We start from the raw sequence: 18,117 nt of genomic DNA on the forward strand, positions 1-18,117 counted from the left end.
TTAAGTTTAAGGTAAAGTTTACTAAAGTAATTAACTTAAAATTAATTGAAACATAAACCCTCTTAATCACATGCAAGAGAGGAAGGTAGTAGAAAGAGAAAAAAACACATAAGGTATTAGTACAGAAAATGACTCAAAAATCAATAATTATGTCATTTCCAACGTTTTGAAGATTCATCAAATTATTGTATGACTAACAACTTCACAACCACAATAGGCTTCCTCAACAACCATTACAAAATAAAAATGGAGAAGAAAGAAACATTTAAAGAAATTAAAATGTTTAGAAATCTTCCTCAGTTATCGATCTCCATAGTACCTCTTTCCTCTGTTTTTTTTTGTCCTTTGAGCATGGTACCCTCACCATCATTCTAATCTTCAAATTCCATTTCCTCTGCCAAAAATTAAACAAATTATATTAATTTCGCCAGAAATACAAACAATAAAAAGATAACGTAAAAAAAACAAATTCAAAGGAAACTTATATTAAAAGACAAAGAAATTGAAAACTCCAATAATTTAAGTCACTACTAATTAAATTCTTTCACTTTATTTTATACTTTGTAAAAAAAATCATTTGTCATAAAAGAATTATCTTGTATGATTATCAAGGCAAATAAAAAAGTGTTTGTAGAAGCCAAATTAAAACTAGAAATCTTCAAATTCAGAGATCTTTACTTTGAATTACAACTTACCATTTATTATAAAAAATGTATTTATAGAAATAATTATATCTATCATCCATGAAACTAATATTGCAATGTTTAAACATACAAAAGAAAAACCAACTTATTATGAGAATGTCAACAATTTTGAGACAAGATTGAAAGAGATAAAAATAAAGAGACCGAAAATATGGCGATTTTTTATTATTTTATTCTATCCATAGACATTAGTTATTATCTTTAAGTAATACTCTTATTTTCAATTACATTGTTAATATTTCATTAAATTTCTTTTTATCTAATAAAAATCGATTTAACCATAATATTTTTTTAATTGTTATTATTTGGAAATGTGAATCATTTATGACAAGAAACTCATTAATCAAATTTATAAATCAAAATAATTAATTATGTGGATACCAATTAGAAATTATTAGTATGTAAAATAGTCTTTTTTATAAATAAAAAATTACAATTAATTTGTTAATTAGACTTTAAATTGATCATTGTCATTAGCTATCAAAGTTTTACATATTTAATATTATTAATTTTAAATTAGTCTCTAATTTTAAATTAAAAACTAATTTAATGAAAAAAAAGTTAATAATTATAATAATAATAAAACAAACAAAAAACAAAATTCTAACCCAAGGTTAAAATAATGTTACCTGTAGCTATGTTTTGTAGCAGATTTGAAAACTTTTACTGTTGTCATGACATAAAGAGTGTCTCCTAAATTATTTAAGAACTTGAAATATGCATGACGCCAAGAATGTACTATTAAGATTGAGCCAAACACTCCCCAAAAGCTTATAGCAAATCCAATTGTCATACTTATATAATATTCACGATTGAAAATCAAATTGTCATCCTCTTGAAATTTAATAATTGGTCCTTGTCTGGCCACTCCATCAATGCACAATTCCTTTAATGGTGGTCCACAGAGATCAACATTATCTTCATATTTCGATGCATCGAAACTCTGTAATTGTGTGCCAGTTGGAATTTTTCCAGATAAATTATTATGTGACAAATCTAACACAGTGAGTCGGTCAATTTGAGCAAGACTAGAAGGAATAGAACCAACAAGTTGGTTTCGTGACAAATCAAGAAATTCAAGTGATGTTAACTCTCCAACATTTGAAGGAATATTCCCTGTCAATTGGTTTCTTGATAGATTCAATGACACCAATCCAAATAAACCCTCTATTTCTTTTGGAATTTCTCCTGATAATTGATTGCTTGAAAGATCAATGCTTTTCAAAAGTGATAATCCCATATTTGTGAACATTTGTTCTGAACCTTTCCACATTAATAATGTATTCAAATTGTATGAAAGGTAACCTTTGATACCACTAGTGTTGACCAAATATTGATGAGCTTGATAATAATCTCTCAAAGAAGTCATTTGAGCCATTGAGAAAAAGTTTTTTATGCATTTAGGAATTTGTCCAGATACATTGTTTAGCGAGAGATCTAAGAGTTGAATATTTTTTAGATAACAAATTTGCAATGGTAAATTTCCAGAGAAATAATTGCTTTTCAAGCTTAAAAATTGCAACTTTAATAATTCCTTCCCAATCCAATTTGGGATAGATCCTGATAATCTATTTTCTGCTATGTCTACCATCACCAACTGTGTGCAATTCTTCAAGACGGAAGGGATTTTACCTGTTAAATTATTGCTTCTCAATAACAAAACTTGAAGTTCAAGGAGTGATCCCATTGAAGAAGGAATCTCTCCTGAAAACTTGTTCTGACTCATATTTAAGTAAACTAATGACTTCAAATGGGTCCAACAGTCCGGAATTTGTCCAGAAAACTTATTATTTGAAAGGTCTAATTGGTATAAAGATTCAGCTACACCATTAGAACATAAAAATGAAAAAGAATTTGTGAATTTATTGTTTGATAGATAAAGAGATATTGAGCCTCGTAAAAATGGCGGAACATGACCTTCAAATTGATTTGATGCAAGACTAATAAGAGAATAATAATGATTCTCTATTGGCAAATTTGGAATCGTACCTTGTAAATTATTAGATGAAATATCAATTCTCATCCAATTTGACAATCCAAATTTGGTCCAAAACCATTCTGGAACCGTACCTGATATCCCACTATTTGAAATGTCAAGGGATCGAAATACATTTTGTTTCTCGAGCCATTTGGGAAATAATGAACCAAGCTTACAAGACCTCAATTCAATAATTTCCAATTGATAAGTTGAACCCCAATTTTGACTAACTTCTAACATCAATGAGTTATCTGACAATATCAAGCTCTTTAACTTTGTCATATTAAAAAAATGAGAGTCAGTTAACACACCTTTCAAAGAGTTTGACATCAAGGATAATTCTTCAAGTTCTGTTTGAAATCGAAGATCTTCAGAAATTGTCCCATTTAGTTTGTTATAATCAAGGTACAATATTTTTAATGATGGGAACATTGTTGCGAGGTTGCGAGGCAAAGTACCCTTAATTTGATTCATGCCTAGATTTAAACTTTGCAATGATGAGGATAAGTGATGCATTATTGTTGGAAGGTTTTCACTTAAACTGTTATTAAATAGGTTCAATGAACGCAAAACAGTACCATTGTGAAGTAATTTTGGAACTCCATCCAATCGATTTCCTGATATATCCAACGTTTCCAACTTTGAAAATATTGAAAAATCAGGTAATGTGCCATTGAATTTATTCTGACGGAGATATAAATTTCGCAATGAGTATCTAGAACATCCAGACAAATGATTAAATATGATCGTAAGATCTTCACTCAACTTATTATCAGACAAATCCAATAACTCCAAAGTACATGTGCTCCCAAATGATTTTGGAACACCACCTTCTAAAGAGTTAGATCCAATTGACAACTGCTCCAAATGAGATGGCAATCTAGTGCCTTCAGGTATCTTCCCACTCAATTGATTGTCAAAAAGATCCAACTTTTTTAAATTTGAAAATGCTGAAAGGTCAGGTAGGGAGCCTCTGATTTGGTTGTGTCTCAAACTCAACTCTTGTAGTGAGTATCTAACACAAGCACTGGAGAAATTATGAAGAATTAACGAAAGGTCTTCGGTCATATTGTTTCCATACATGTATAATGAACGTAGGGTTAGGGCTGAGCATAAGTATCTAAACTATACTAAACTATAATAAATTATAGTAACTATATTTCTAATAAACTAAAAATAATTGAACTACATATACTATATATAAACTGTATTGTTAACAGTTCAGTTATAAAAAACTGTAGTTATACCAATTAACTAATAACTAAATCCTTTCAAGATCATCAAGTCAGTTTTATAAAATTCCTTACTCTTCCGTCACTTTTACGGAAAATATTTTATTTTGAGTTTTAAACATTGTTTTTTTGTTTTTGTCTTTAAGATAAGTTATATATTCTTAGACTTTATACCAATCATATAAAATATTATTTCTATTTTTATATGTTATCTATTAAAAAAATTCATATTTAAAGAAAATCATTTATCAGAAATTAATGTAATTTTAAGAATGGATTATTGGAAGCTTGTTTTATTTAAAACGTTTACTCTTAAACCTCCGAAAAATACTTCAGATTTATTTCAAACTTATTGTATAAATAAAATTAAATAACTTTATAATATTTTCTATAAACAAATAATTAAAATTAACATATAATTCTAATAAATTTTATTTGTTTTTGGTTTTCCTTTTATTCTTTTCCCTAACTTTCTTTCTTCAAAACTTACGTCTAACTCTCAGAAAAAAAATATATTTAGTTTAATAATAAATTATTCTTACAAAATATAAAATACATTTAACCTTTTAAATTATATTTGTCTCAGAATCTTTCATTTTGTTTTATATCATAAACTATAAAGACAAATTAAATATATAATTTAGTTTAATCATAAAACTAATTTTTAAATAATTTGAATATAAAGCTACTAATTTAAAGCTAGAACAAGCTTTAAATGACCCTAGAACAAACCCAAAAACTCAATTCTTCCCATTCGACCCTTACTTCAAAATCTCACCTATCAAAACCTCCTCTTAAGGTTCAAAATCAACCTACAACTCAGCCTACTCTTTACTTCTCAATACAACATCAAATTTTTAACATTGCTCTTCAAAACCGATAGACGCACAAGATTAATCAAGTACAAATCAACATCATCCATGGCATTATACATCAAATAACCAAGTACTATCATTAAAGAACCAATGACACTAAAACAATCATTGTAATTAAAACCAAATTAACATAACATCATATCAACCACCACTCATACCTGTAAATTAAATTTATAAAAATCACTAGCTTCCCTCACCTGATTAGGAAAACTGTCACAGCTCTATACAATGTACTACCCCTACCTTAGCTCAAGAAACTCTAAAAACACCTACAAACCATATAATCATGATTAGAGCAAGTCCTTAGGACGTTTGATCGATAAGGAGCTAGAAATAGAGATAAGATGACACATGCGTTCAAACTATTTGATGTGCATTAAACATAAAAATTAAAGAAAAAAGGAGTAGAAACTAACTTACTCAATAGGAAAAACTGATTAGTAGATAATAGAGAACTCACTGTTGTGATCTCTTAGACCCTTTATGATCATCAAATAAATGTCTCAGAAAGCTTATAGAGAAGGGAAAATAAATTCAAAGAATGAGTTAGAGAGACAATAGGTATTTCAGATAATGAGACGCGTTTATGAAATCTTATTTATATTATTGAATTATTTTAACATTAAAATGTCCGGTCTCATTATTTTAAGATACCTATAAATTCTAATACTCTATTTTCTAGGTTCTTACAAAAGTAAAGTAAAGAGACTAAAAATATGTCTTATACTAACGATTTTTTATTATATTATTGTATCCATAGACATTAGTTATTATGTTTAAATATTCTTATTTATAATTACATTGATAATCTTTCAATAAGTTTCTTTTTGTCCAATAAAAAATCGATTTAACCATGATATTTTTTTGTAATTAATATTATATGGAAATGTTAACCATTTATGACAAGAAAATTATTAAATCAAATTTAGAAATCCAAATAATTAGTCACTATATTAATTATGTAAATATTAATTAAAAATTTTGGTGTGTAAAATAGTCTTTTTTATAAATAAAAAAATTATAATGAGTTAGTTAATTAGACTTTAAATTGGTTATTGTCATTAGTTTTAAAAGTTTTAGATATTTAATATTATTGATTTTAAATTAGTCTCAAATTTTAAATTAAAAACTAATTTAGTGACAAAAAATATAATAATATTAGAAACAAATTTACACTGTAATTATTATGAATAATATTTTTAGTTTATAGAATAGTATTTAAATTAGTTAATATAATGACTAATTATCATTCATTTCTTAAATTAATTATTATTTATAAAATAGTATTTAAATTTTTTTCTTTACGCTCCTAAAATTTTGTTTTCTATGTCATATATTTTCTATTAAATGGTGATATGCTGAATTAGAAAAATCACTAAGCCATCACGAAATACAGAATAATAAGAAAAATAAAGGATAAGGAAAAAGAATATGGATGAATACACCGGAGAGAAAAAACATATTTTAATCTAAAATCTTTAGTTACTTTTTTTTTTGAGATTCCATTTACAAGAATTATTTCTATATTGAAAAAAGTATACGGATATTGAAATTTACCATAAGAATGGTCAGTATTGATCTTAATATCACAGGAAAGTAATTCCTATTATAAGGAATATGAAAATTATTTATTTAAAATAATAATAATAATCATAACAATAATAAGAAAAAAAAATCAAAATTTAAACATAAGTTTAAAATAATGTTACCTGCTTTAGTTTGTACCAGATCTTAAAAACTTTCACTATTGTCATGTCATAAAGAGCGTCTCCCAAATTATTTAAGAAGTTGAAATATGCATTAATCACATGCAAGAGAGAAGGTAGTAGAAAGGAAAATTCATTATGTCATTAATATAATATAAGCTTTTGGGGAAGATTCATTAATCACATGCAAGAGAGAAGGTAGTAGAAAGGAAAAAAAACACATAAGGTATTAGTACAGAGCATGACTCAAAAATCAATAATTATGTCATTTCCAACGTTTTGAAGATTCATCAAATTATTGTATGACTAACAACTTCACAATCACAATAGGCTTCCTCAACAACCATTACAAAATAAAAATGGAGAAGAAAGAAACATTTAAAGAAAATAAATGTTTAGAAATCTTCCTCAGTTATCGATATCCAGAGTACCTCTTTCCTCTCTTTTTTTTGTCCTTTGAGCATGGTACCCTCACAATCATTCTAATCTTCAAATTCCATTTCCTCTGCAAAAAATTAAGCAAATTATATTAATTTTGCCAGAAATAGAAACAATAAAAAAGATAACGTAAAAAAACAAATTCAAAGCAAACTTATATTAAAAGACAAAGAAATAGAAAACTCCAATAATTTAAGTCACTACTAATTAAATTCTTTCACTTTATTTTATACTTTGTAAAAAAATCATTTGTCATAAAAGAATTATCTTGTATGATTATCAAGGCAAATAAAAAAGTGTTTGTAGAAGCCAAATTAAAACTAGAAATCTTCAAATTCAGAGATCTTTACTTTGAATTACAACTTACCATTTATTATAAAAAATGTATTTATAGAAATAATTATATCTATCATCCATGAAACTAATATTGCAATGTTTAAACATACAAAAGAAAAAACAACTTATTATGAGAATGTCAACAATTTTGAGACAAGATTGAAAGAGATAAAAATAAAGAGACTGAAAATATGGCGATTTTTTATTATTTTATTCTATCCATAGACATTAGTTATTATCTTTAAGTAATACTCTTATTTTCAATTACATTGTTAATATTTCATTAAATTTCTTTTTATCTAATAAAAAATCGATTTAACCATAATATTTTTTTAATTGTTATTATTTGGAAATGTGAATCATTTATGACAAGAAACTCATTAATCAAATTTCTATAAATCAAAATAATTAATTATGTGGATACCAATTAGAAATTATTAGTATGTAAAATAGTCTTTTTTATAAATAAAAAATTATAATTAATTTGTTAATTAGACTTTAAATTGGTCATTGTCATTAGCTATCAAAGTTTTACATATTTAATATTATTAATTTTAAATTAGTCTCTAATTTTAAATTAAAAAATAATTTAATGAAAAAAAACTTAATAATTATAATAATAATAAAACAAACAAAAAACAAAATTCTAACCCAAGGTTAAAATAATGTTACCTGTAGCTATGTTTTGTAGCATATTTGAAAACTTTCACGGTTGTCATGACATAAAGAGTGTCTCCTAAATTATTTAAGAACTTGAAATATGCATGACGCCAAGAATGTACTGTTAAGATTGAGCCAAACACTCCCCAAAAGCTTATAGCAAATCCAATTGTCATACTTATATAATATTCACGATTGAAAATCAAATTGTCATCCTCTTGAAATTTAATAATTGGTCCTTGTCTTGCCACTCCATCAATGCACAATTCCTTTAATGGTGGTCCACAGAGATCAACATTATCTTCATATTTCGATGCATCGAAACTCTGTAATTGTGTGCCAGTTGGAATTTTTCCAGATAAATTATTATGTGACAAATCTAACCCAGTGAGTCGGTCAATCTGAGCAAGACTCGAAGGAATAGAACCAACAAGTTGGTTTCGTGACAAATCAAGAAATTCAAGTGATGTTAACTCTCCAACATTTGAAGGAATATTCCCTGTCAATTGGTTTCTTGATAGATTCAATGACACCAATCCAAATAAACCCTCAATTTCTTTTGGAATTTCTCCTGATAATTGATTGCTTGAGAGATCAATGCTTTTTAAAAGTGATAATCCCATATTTGTGAACATTTGTTCTGAACCTTTCCACATCAAGATTGCATTCAAATTATATGAATAGTCACCTGAGCTATCATTAGTTCTGACGAAATAATAATAACCTTGATAATCTCTCAAAGAAGTCATTTGAGCCATTGAGGAAAAGTGTTTTATGCATGTAGGAATTTCTCCAGATAGGTTGTTTTGCGAGAGATCTAAGAGTTGAATGCTTTTTAGATAACAAATTTGTAATGGTAAACTCCCACGGAAATAGTTGCTTCTTAAGCTTAAAAATTGCAACTGCGATAATTCGTTCCCGATCCAATTTGGGATAGATCCTGATAATCTATTTTCTGCTATGTCTACCATCACCAACTGTGTGCAATTCTTCAAGACGGAAGGGATTTTACCTGTTAAATTATTGCTTCTCAATAACAAAACTTGAAGTTCAAGGAGTGATCCCATTGAAAAAGGAATCTCTCCTGAAAACTTGTTGTGACTCATATTTAAGTAAGCCAATGACTTCAAATGGGTCCAACAGTCTGGAATTTGTCCAGAAAACTTATTATTTGAAAGGTCTAATTGGTATAAAGATTCAGCTACACCATTAGAACATAAAAATGAAAAAGAATTTGTGAATTTATTGTTTGATAGATCAAGAGATATTGAGCCTCGTAAAAATGGCGGAACATGACCTTCAAATTGATTTGATGCAAGACTAAGAGATAAATAATGATTCTCTATTGACAAATTTGGAATCGTACCTTGTAAATTATTAGATGAAATATCAATACTCATCCAATTTGACAATCCAAATTTGGTCCAAAACCATTCTGGAACCGTACCTGATATTCCACTATTTGAAATGTCAAGGGATTGAACTACATTTTGTTTCTCGAGCCATTTGGGAAACAATGGACCAAGCTTGCAAGACCTCAATTCAATACTATATAATTGAAAAGTTGAAGCCCAATTTTGACTAACTTCTAACATCAATGAGTTATCTGACAATATCAAGCTGTTTAACTTTGTCATATTATAAAAATGAGAGTCAGTTAGCACACCTTTCAAAGAGTTTGACATCAAGGATAATACCTCAAGTTCTGTTGGAAATCGAAGATCTTCAGAAATTGTCCCATTTAGCTTGTTACTATCAAGGAACAATTCTTTTAATGATGGGAACATTGTTGCGAGGTTGCGAGGCAAAGTACCCTTAATTTGATTCATGCCTAGATTTAAACTTTGCAATGATGAGGATAAGTGATGCATTATTGTTGGAAGGTTTTCACTTAAACTGTTATTAAATAGGTTCAATGAACGCAAAACAGTACCATTGTGAAGTAATTTTGGAACTCCATCCAATCGATTTCCTGATATATCCAACGTTTCCAACTTTGCAAATATTGAAAAATCAGGTAATGTGCCATTGAATTTATTCTGACGGAGATATAAATTTCGCAATGAGTATCTAGAACATCCAGACAAATGATTAAACATCACTGTGAGATCTTCACTCAACTTATTGAAGGACAAATCCAATAACTCCAAAGTACATGTGCTCCCAAATGATTTTGGAACACAACCTTCTAAAGAGTTAGATCCAATTGACAACTGCTCCAAATGAGATGGCAATCCAGTGCCTTCAGGTATCTTCCCACTCAATTGATTGTGAGAAAGATCCAACTTTTTTAAATTTGAAAATGCTGAAAAGTCAGGTACGGAGCCTCTGATTTGATTGCATGCCAAACTCAACTCTTGTAGTGAGTATCTAGAACATCCAGACAAATGATTAAATATCACTGTTAGATCTTCACTCAACTTATTGAAAGACAAATCCAATAACTTCAAAGTACATGAGCTCCCAAATGATTTTGGAACACCACCTTCTAAAGAGTTAAAGCTAACTGACAACTGCTCCAAATGAGATGGCAATCTAGTGCCTTCAGATATCTTCCCACTCAATTGGTTGGAAGAAAGATCGAACGTTTTTAAATTTAAAAATGCTGAAAGGTCAGGTAGGGAGCCTCTGATTTGGTTGTGTGTCAAACTCAACTCTTGTAGTGAATATCTAACACAACCACTGGATAAATTATGAAGAATTGACGAAAGGTCTTCGGTCATATTGTTTTCAGACATGTCTAATGAACGTAGGGTGCATATATTCATGAATGATTTCAAACCTTCACCCTTCAAGAGGTTCCAACTAAGGTCAAGCTCAACAAGGTTGGAAGTGGTGTTTGACAGCCACGGGAATATCATCGGTTGTGTCAAGGAGTTAATAGAAAGATCAAGGACAGATAGAGAAGTAGAAAAATTGAAATGGGAAGGATTGAATGAAAGGAGGAAATGATCGGAAAGGCCACATTCAATTAAACTGAGTTCTCTTAGTATTGGTAGCTTGGCAATGGTTCGAAGGCAGCTAGGAGAACTGTTAAAATTAGATATGGAAATGAAGGAAAGATGGGTTAAAGAATTAAGATTAGATAACCATTGATCACTACTGACAATTTTGAGAGCACTATCATATCCTCCAAGATAGAGATTATTCAAATTTGAAAGGTTTCCTAGTTGGAAAGGAATGTATCCTTCAAAAGAATTGTAGCTGAGATCAAGATACTCCAACCGAGAGAGATTTCCAAGTTCACGAGGGATTGAACCATTCAAATAATAATTATGAGCAAGATTCAAATATTTCAAATGAGAAAGAGAACTTATCTTATTTGGAATTTGTCCGCTAAGATAAGATGAAGAGAGATCAAGATATCTCAAGTTGGTAAAAGAGCCAAGAAACTCTGGAATATTAGTGCGTCGAAAAGAATTGAAACTGAGGTTCAAATACTGTAAGTGTCGTAACTCCATTAACGACTTGTGGATCTCTCCGCTGATGTAACGCTGAGAGACTTCATAAGAAACATAATACTTTCCAGGAAGGTGGAGGCTTATAATATGAGCGGTGAGGTTACTGCAGCGAATCCCCTCCCATTGGCAACAGTCGGGAGTGGTCCAAGAGGAGAGCATGCCGTAACGATCGACAATGGCAGCCTTGAATTGAAGGAGTGCTTCCCTCTCTTTTGGAAGGCATCTGATATGGTGTTGTCCAAAAGCAACCTGCAACACCACACTCACCACAAACATAAACATCATTACTTTCAGAATATTCATCATCAAACAGAGAGAGTGAATAGTATAGAATTAGATTGATATGTGTTCTGAATTTAGCACTCCCAATACCCACATTTATACTCACACCAACTCCTTCATTACTTTATTCTAAGTCGTCGTCATTGTCGTGTTTGCCTGTTTCCATTTTTTTTATTCATCATATCAAATAATTTTTGTGGTCCATAAATAACTTTATTATGCATTTCATTAATGCACGCAAGATTTCAATAGTATCAATTGACTTCGAAGAAGACTTATGTATTTTCATTTTAAACGACAATATTATATGGAAAAAAAAAACATCAAACTCGTCCTTACAAATAATTAATGAATTGGAAGTTAATATTTGAAAACCAAATTAAGAAAGTGCTCTGAAAATGCACTTCAAAATGCAATTGTGTAGAACAAAATTGTACTATTTGCATTATATTTATTTGTGGGTACCAAGATGGTTAATTTTTCCTAACGACATAGAAAGAGTCCAAATTCATAGTTTTACATGAATAATAAATAATGTTATTTATTCTTAGAGACAAAATATTCTATGAAAATAGATACAATTATAAATTCGTATATTGTCTGTGAATTTTTTTACAAAATTCATAAAATAGATATTTTTCTTTAACGAGATTTTAAAATATTTGTAAGTCCAGCTAAATATTAAGAAAATATTTTAATAGTGAAAGCTTATGTCACCATTTCTATCTTGTTCCTATAATATTGTCATCTCATATTACTAGCAAATGACTTTGTTAAGTAAATTAGTTTGGGGTAATGGGACAAAATGTAAAAAATATTGCCAAATTAAAAAAGGAAACATCAATAAATATAGTCATTATTAGAAAATTAGACATTGGTCTTTATTCAAATAAAATGACAAGGAAGCCTCCACTTTTCCACCTTTGTCACTTTCCTCATTATCAATGGTGGGAAATTTTTTGGGACAATAATTCTATTCCAATCAATTGACTTATCCGAAGACTTGTGAAAACAAAGGTAACTAACATGAAATTGGAATTTTTAGATTAAACTACAATTTTATATAAAAAATAATCGATCAAATGTTAATAGTGAAAGAATTATAAGTCAATATTCTAAAGATAATAAAATTTAAAAAGTACTCTGAAAATGCATTTCGCAAGGCAATTGTTTTTTTAACAAGTTGTAATATTTGCAATAGCTTCGAATAGCAAGATGGTTAATTTGACATAGAAAGAGTTCAAATTAAGACAGTCCAACAGTTTACAAATGGCTAAAAAAATAACGTTATTTATTTTTATGTAGAACTAAAACATTATATAAAATAAATACCATTAGAAAATTTTATATTTTGTGTGATTTTTTATAAAAAATGTTGAAATTATTCTTTTTTATTTTTTTTATTAATTTTTTAAGTTCTACGAATTTTTTTATTTAAATAATAAAAATCTAGATACGTTATAAGTTCGCTATGGTAAATTGTCGTAGTTACAAATTATAAAGAAGTATTGACAAATAAAAAGGAAATATCTTTTTTCTAAGAGAACAAAATATAAATTAATTAATATTTAAGACAACAACAACAATTCTTTGTTACTTTTTCAAATATGAAAATTTGTAAACCTTGTGAGTTTCTACTGTAAGAATGATTTAAAAGTGATATTTCTAGACATTTTCTATTTTATTTTCATCATTTGTTTTACATGTAAAATTACTAATTAAACACGGGATGGTATATTTTTAATTTTAACTATTTTTCCATTATATTTGAATATTTTAGTTTATAAGTGTTATATTCCCGTTCAAATGACAGTGTTTTTTCTTTTTTGTAGTCATATAAATGTGAGGGTCATTATTAACTAATACTTTTCATTGTTTGTCATATTATACTTATGTGATAGCTTTACTTTACAATTTGTTGAAAGTCTCACATCGATTAAAGATAAGACCAAATTATAACATATAAGTGAGGTGCAAATTTCACTCACTACTACAAAAAAGTGCATAGATAGCGCTTTTTTTTATCATAGATAGCGCTTAAAAAGCGCTATCTATGCGTGCGCTATCTATTAATAGATAGCGCTTCTAAAAAAAGCGCTATCTATTGTTAGCCACCAATAGATAGCACTTCTTTAAAAAAGCGCTATCTATTGGTGTCTAACAATAGATAGCGCTTGTTTAAAAAAACGCTATCTATTGTCAACTACCAATAGATAGCGCTTTTTTACAGAAGCGCTATCTATTGGTGTAAATTTTTTTTAAAAAAAAATAATTAATTTTATAATAAAATATAAAATATTGTTCTATTATTTACAAACCAACATTGTCTATTGGTTTTAATATATACAAAAAAATATAAAATATTGAGAAAAATATCACAAATGTCTCAAAAAGAATGCTCATTGATATGAATAAAAACTATTGGTAGAATAATATTTCAAAATTTAATCGTTAAGTCGTATAGTACATTTCATGACATGAAATTCTTTTATAAGATAATATATACAACCATAACACATACATCCTATGAGTACTTATAAGCATATACATCATCATAACATAACTTATAAACATGTACTATGTTTCCTAACTTCAATGATTTGACTTTCACGATATTGTTGACATCTGCAACTAGAAAAATACTGCAAGAAAGAAAAATAATATAAATTAGTTAATTAAATTTTACTACAAATGAATTATGACAATGAAGATGACTTACATCAGTTGGAATTGTTCTTCCTTTACAGTATGTGATAATTTCCTTCATATATTGACACAAGTAATACCCACAATCATTGTCATTGGATTGTCTTTGACACTAGAAAACCAAAATTAAAAAATATCTTTATAATTTAAACATAACAACAAACTAGAACTCTAGTAAACTCCAACCAACTGTATACTAATTACAAGTTTAAACTTTAAATTCTGAAATAGTAAGTAAGTCATGCTTTCAAATCATATCTCTAACACTATCATTCTCATTTCTTGTTACCCTTTTAAAGCTTGTCATTTACTACTATAGAATATAGTTGGTCATATAATAGTACAATAAAACCTCCATTTAAGATTGGTAGGCTTTGGGGTCACAAATTCCCATTTCTTTACCTGAGAAAGTAGATTGAGTATTGTTCCCCGGTGAACCATCATCTTTACATGTTGAATTGGTTTTTACTCCGCACAGACCACGATTCCCAACAAAGCTGCAAGAAAGCATAATATGTTTGTCTCAATATTGTAAATGGATTTAATTCCTTAGAAATTGACTGCTATATTCGGAGTGTCTAGTATCATTGATCACAAAAGGCAAAGTAAACATTAAAAACATAACCATTGACAATATTAATTTCAAGACTTAATATATTTATTAAAATACCAACTGGCATAACAACATAAAAAATAAAAATTATCATAAGACTATCTGAAAATAAAATATTGCTTTTAAATTCTCTCTGAAATCTAATAGTGTAAATAGATTAGTATTAATATATTTAATTAAAACTAAACTTTAATAAAAGAAAAATCAGCACTTAGAATCAGCACATATATTTGGATGTCCATTACCGTATAGCCAAATTTACTCTTAGAAGTTGATAGTTAAACCACTTAAAATTCAATATTGGATTTGGGCATATTTGATTACCTGGATTGATATTCGGGCAGAAAATTTTACAAGACCTTATGTAAGCTTTTCAGATGAACTTTTTCCTCGAACACTTTTTGTTACAAACTTTATAGATTTCACACCTTTATGCCTTTCAGACAATCCTTCGTCAAAGTGCATCTATATCAATAAGCAGAGAAACAAATAATTATTAACAAATAATAACATAAGTAAAATAAGATTATTATAATTGCTATAATGAAAAATGTCTTTTTATGGATTGTTGCATTATTTTCTTAGTAAATTTATAATAATTTACAAGTAAAAGGATACGAGGATAGAAGGCTTCTTTTGGCTTTGTAAGTCAAATAAGAAGGTTGTCTGCATAAAAAGAATGCTTTACAGAGTTCTTTATGAATTACGTGTCCATGTAAACAATAGTTACAATGGCCAATTTAGCATCCTTTACAAGTTCTTTATGAATTATGTAAGTTGAATTTGAATTATGTAAGTGGAATTTGAGTGTAGGACCTCTAGATCAGAACCTTACACGGCTTATTTTCATTTACATGGTATTTCACTTTCATTCAAGCATTTAAAGTGAATCAGATGAGAACTCCACCATTTACATTTTATACTGAATATCAGAAGAAACAATCACGACAACTTTTACTATGATTTACTTACCAAGCCATATAAATAGAGGTATTTGGATTATACTCCTCCAGTGTACATTGTTTGTGTATGTATCTTCCCTGTAAACATTAGCATCAACATTAGCATCAACATTAGCATCAGAGAGAATTACCTAAATTCAAATTAACAAGGTAAAAAACAATAACATTTAACTTGATATAAAAGAAGACAATAACAATGATTTAAAATATTAAACAAGGGTGAATGAAGCATTCTTAGTGGTAGTTTATCTAAGCAAGAGGATTACCGAAAAAGTAGAAGTCTGCATGAATTGTTCATTACAAGCAAAAATCAACAACAAAATCATAACATAATTAATTCAAAGAAGCAGTTTCATGTGTCATACTTCAAAGTGACCATTGAAAGTGCATATCAGAATGGTTATATAAACTTAAATCAAACTAAGATTATTTAATTGGATTTTCCTGGAGTTAGTTACATGGAAAACTAACTCTTTTAACATTGAGACTAAGGTTAGTGAAAGATGTTGTTGAGGTTATTGAATGAATAAAGTGTGGCAACATAACCAAGGTGAAAGGAGTTAAAAAAACATGATCAAGGAGAGGATACATTTTCTTTATATTGATTAAAGGTAGTGTTAAAGAAATCTGACATGGTGGTTCAAAAACAAAGATATACTCTACATGTTGACCATGAGCTCTATAATGGGCTCTATTTAATGTACACTTTCATGGGTCTCTATCCACAAATATTCAAGATAAAGAACAAAAAAGATATAGAAATCTCATTCGTCAAGATTTAATTGAGATAAAATTACTACAAGTGATGAAAATCCATATCTTTGCATGTACACGTCTTTCTTCTGCAAACTCATGTAATTAACTGTCATCTGTTACAATTTTGGACAGTATAATCAGAGTGTCCATGTCTTGGTGAATAATACATACAAATGATAAAATAAACATGAAACAAATATTTTAGTTACTCCAACATAAAAGTATTTATGCTCTAAAAGAATTCATCTAACAAATAAATAACAGATTAATATCTTCCAAATGACAATTATATCTTCTACAATGATATTAAGGCATCGATTACTAGGTTCAAGACCTGTAACACAAAGTGTATAAGAAGTTGAAATTGGACTTGGGATTTTAAACCATACACGCTTTATTATAACTTTATCCATTTCACTAGAATTGGCTTTAGTAATATATCATGAAGAAATGAAGCTTAGTTGTGACTTAAAGATGTTCATAAATGGGAACATGGGGTGGTATAGAACATCTTTAGACAACAATAAATGTCCAAAATCAGAACCACATTATTCATAGCAATTAGTCACGGGAAATGAAAGAGGAAAAATTGGATTCAAACACAGATTAAATAATTCCAACTGCCTCAACTATGAAACCAACATTGATGAAGTTGTAGAGTTTCTTGTTAATTGGGATAGTTGCAATATATACCATAAAAGTTGTTAAGAGTAATCTTATCTCATTCAATTTTAACTAATTAGATGGATTTTATTTGACTAGCTTACCTTCTGTGAAATGAAGGATGACTATCCTTAAGAATCTCTATCGGGATGTTATCCCTAACTTTAGTAAGTATACCCTCGGCACCGCAATTCCTCCTTCATAAAGTTTGAATACATCTTCAAAACTGTCAAACTCATTAGGGTGTTGTTAAATAAAGATTCCAACTCCGAGTTAGTAATAGATTGCGTTAGAGGAGAACAACTCAACACCAAATCGAATCATTACCTTGAGATAATGGAGAAGCTAAGCCTCTTCGAGAAAGGCTCCTACCATATCTTTGCCATCGTCGATGTGCTCCTCGTCGTAAGTGTCCAGATTTGGGGCCCTATGCAGCGGTTTTCGTGATACCCCTCGTGAAATTAGTTAGGGTTTTCACGATACCCATCTAATGAGAGCTCTGTCACGCAGCGGCAACAGTACGAACTTTCACGAGCAACCTACATCGAGTTCGTCAATGAGCGGACCAAAGTAGAGGAGGTGCGAGCAGTTGAGGTATTAATCTTCTCAAATTCCCTAAATTCATGAATCCCACTTTGCTAAAGTTCTTATTAAGAAATCATAAGATAAAAGATAGAGAGAATGAACTGAGGTTGGTTGAATAATCAGCGTTTTCTTACAAAAAGCGCTCTCTAAGCGATGTATA

At 28.9% G+C, this 18,117-nt stretch overlaps 2 protein-coding genes and 1 long non-coding RNA gene across 4 annotated transcripts; all 3 read right to left on the bottom strand.

Annotated features, from left to right (window-relative positions):
* Positions 1–1,329: 1,329 nt before the first annotated feature.
* Positions 1,330–3,483, bottom strand: LOC148199561 (receptor-like protein EIX2). Its single transcript, XM_088112707.1, has one exon. It carries the CDS (start codon positions 3,196–3,198, stop codon positions 1,330–1,332), a length of 1,869 nt encoding a protein of 622 aa, XP_087968833.1. The 5' UTR covers positions 3,199–3,483.
* A 4,454-nt stretch (positions 3,484–7,937) lies between these two features.
* On the bottom strand, positions 7,938–11,693 carry LOC148199562 (receptor-like protein EIX1). Its single transcript, XM_088112708.1, has 2 exons — positions 9,974–11,693; positions 7,938–9,760 (listed from the first exon to the last, which is right to left on the bottom strand). The coding sequence occupies exons 1-2, from the start codon at positions 11,691–11,693 to the stop codon at positions 7,938–7,940; spliced, it is 3,543 nt and encodes a 1,180-aa protein (XP_087968834.1).
* Positions 11,694–14,080: 2,387 nt separating this feature from the next.
* LOC148199563 (uncharacterized) lies at positions 14,081–18,117 on the bottom strand. Of its 2 annotated transcripts, XR_015785599.1 has the most exons (8): positions 17,700–18,117; positions 17,477–17,598; positions 16,220–16,822; positions 15,964–16,031; positions 15,316–15,456; positions 14,781–14,875; positions 14,392–14,490; positions 14,081–14,314 (listed from the first exon to the last, which is right to left on the bottom strand). It is a non-coding gene; the product is annotated as an uncharacterized LOC148199563 (long non-coding RNA). The 2 variants fall into 2 exon arrangements; XR_015785598.1 differs by lacking the exon at positions 16,220–16,822 and having other exon boundaries at positions 17,700–18,110.

Source organism: Vigna umbellata, chromosome 4, assembly GCF_029865625.1.
Source record: "Vigna umbellata cultivar VRB3 chromosome 4, Vumbellata_1.0, whole genome shotgun sequence".
NCBI classification, from domain to species: Eukaryota; Viridiplantae; Streptophyta; class Magnoliopsida; order Fabales; family Fabaceae; genus Vigna; species Vigna umbellata.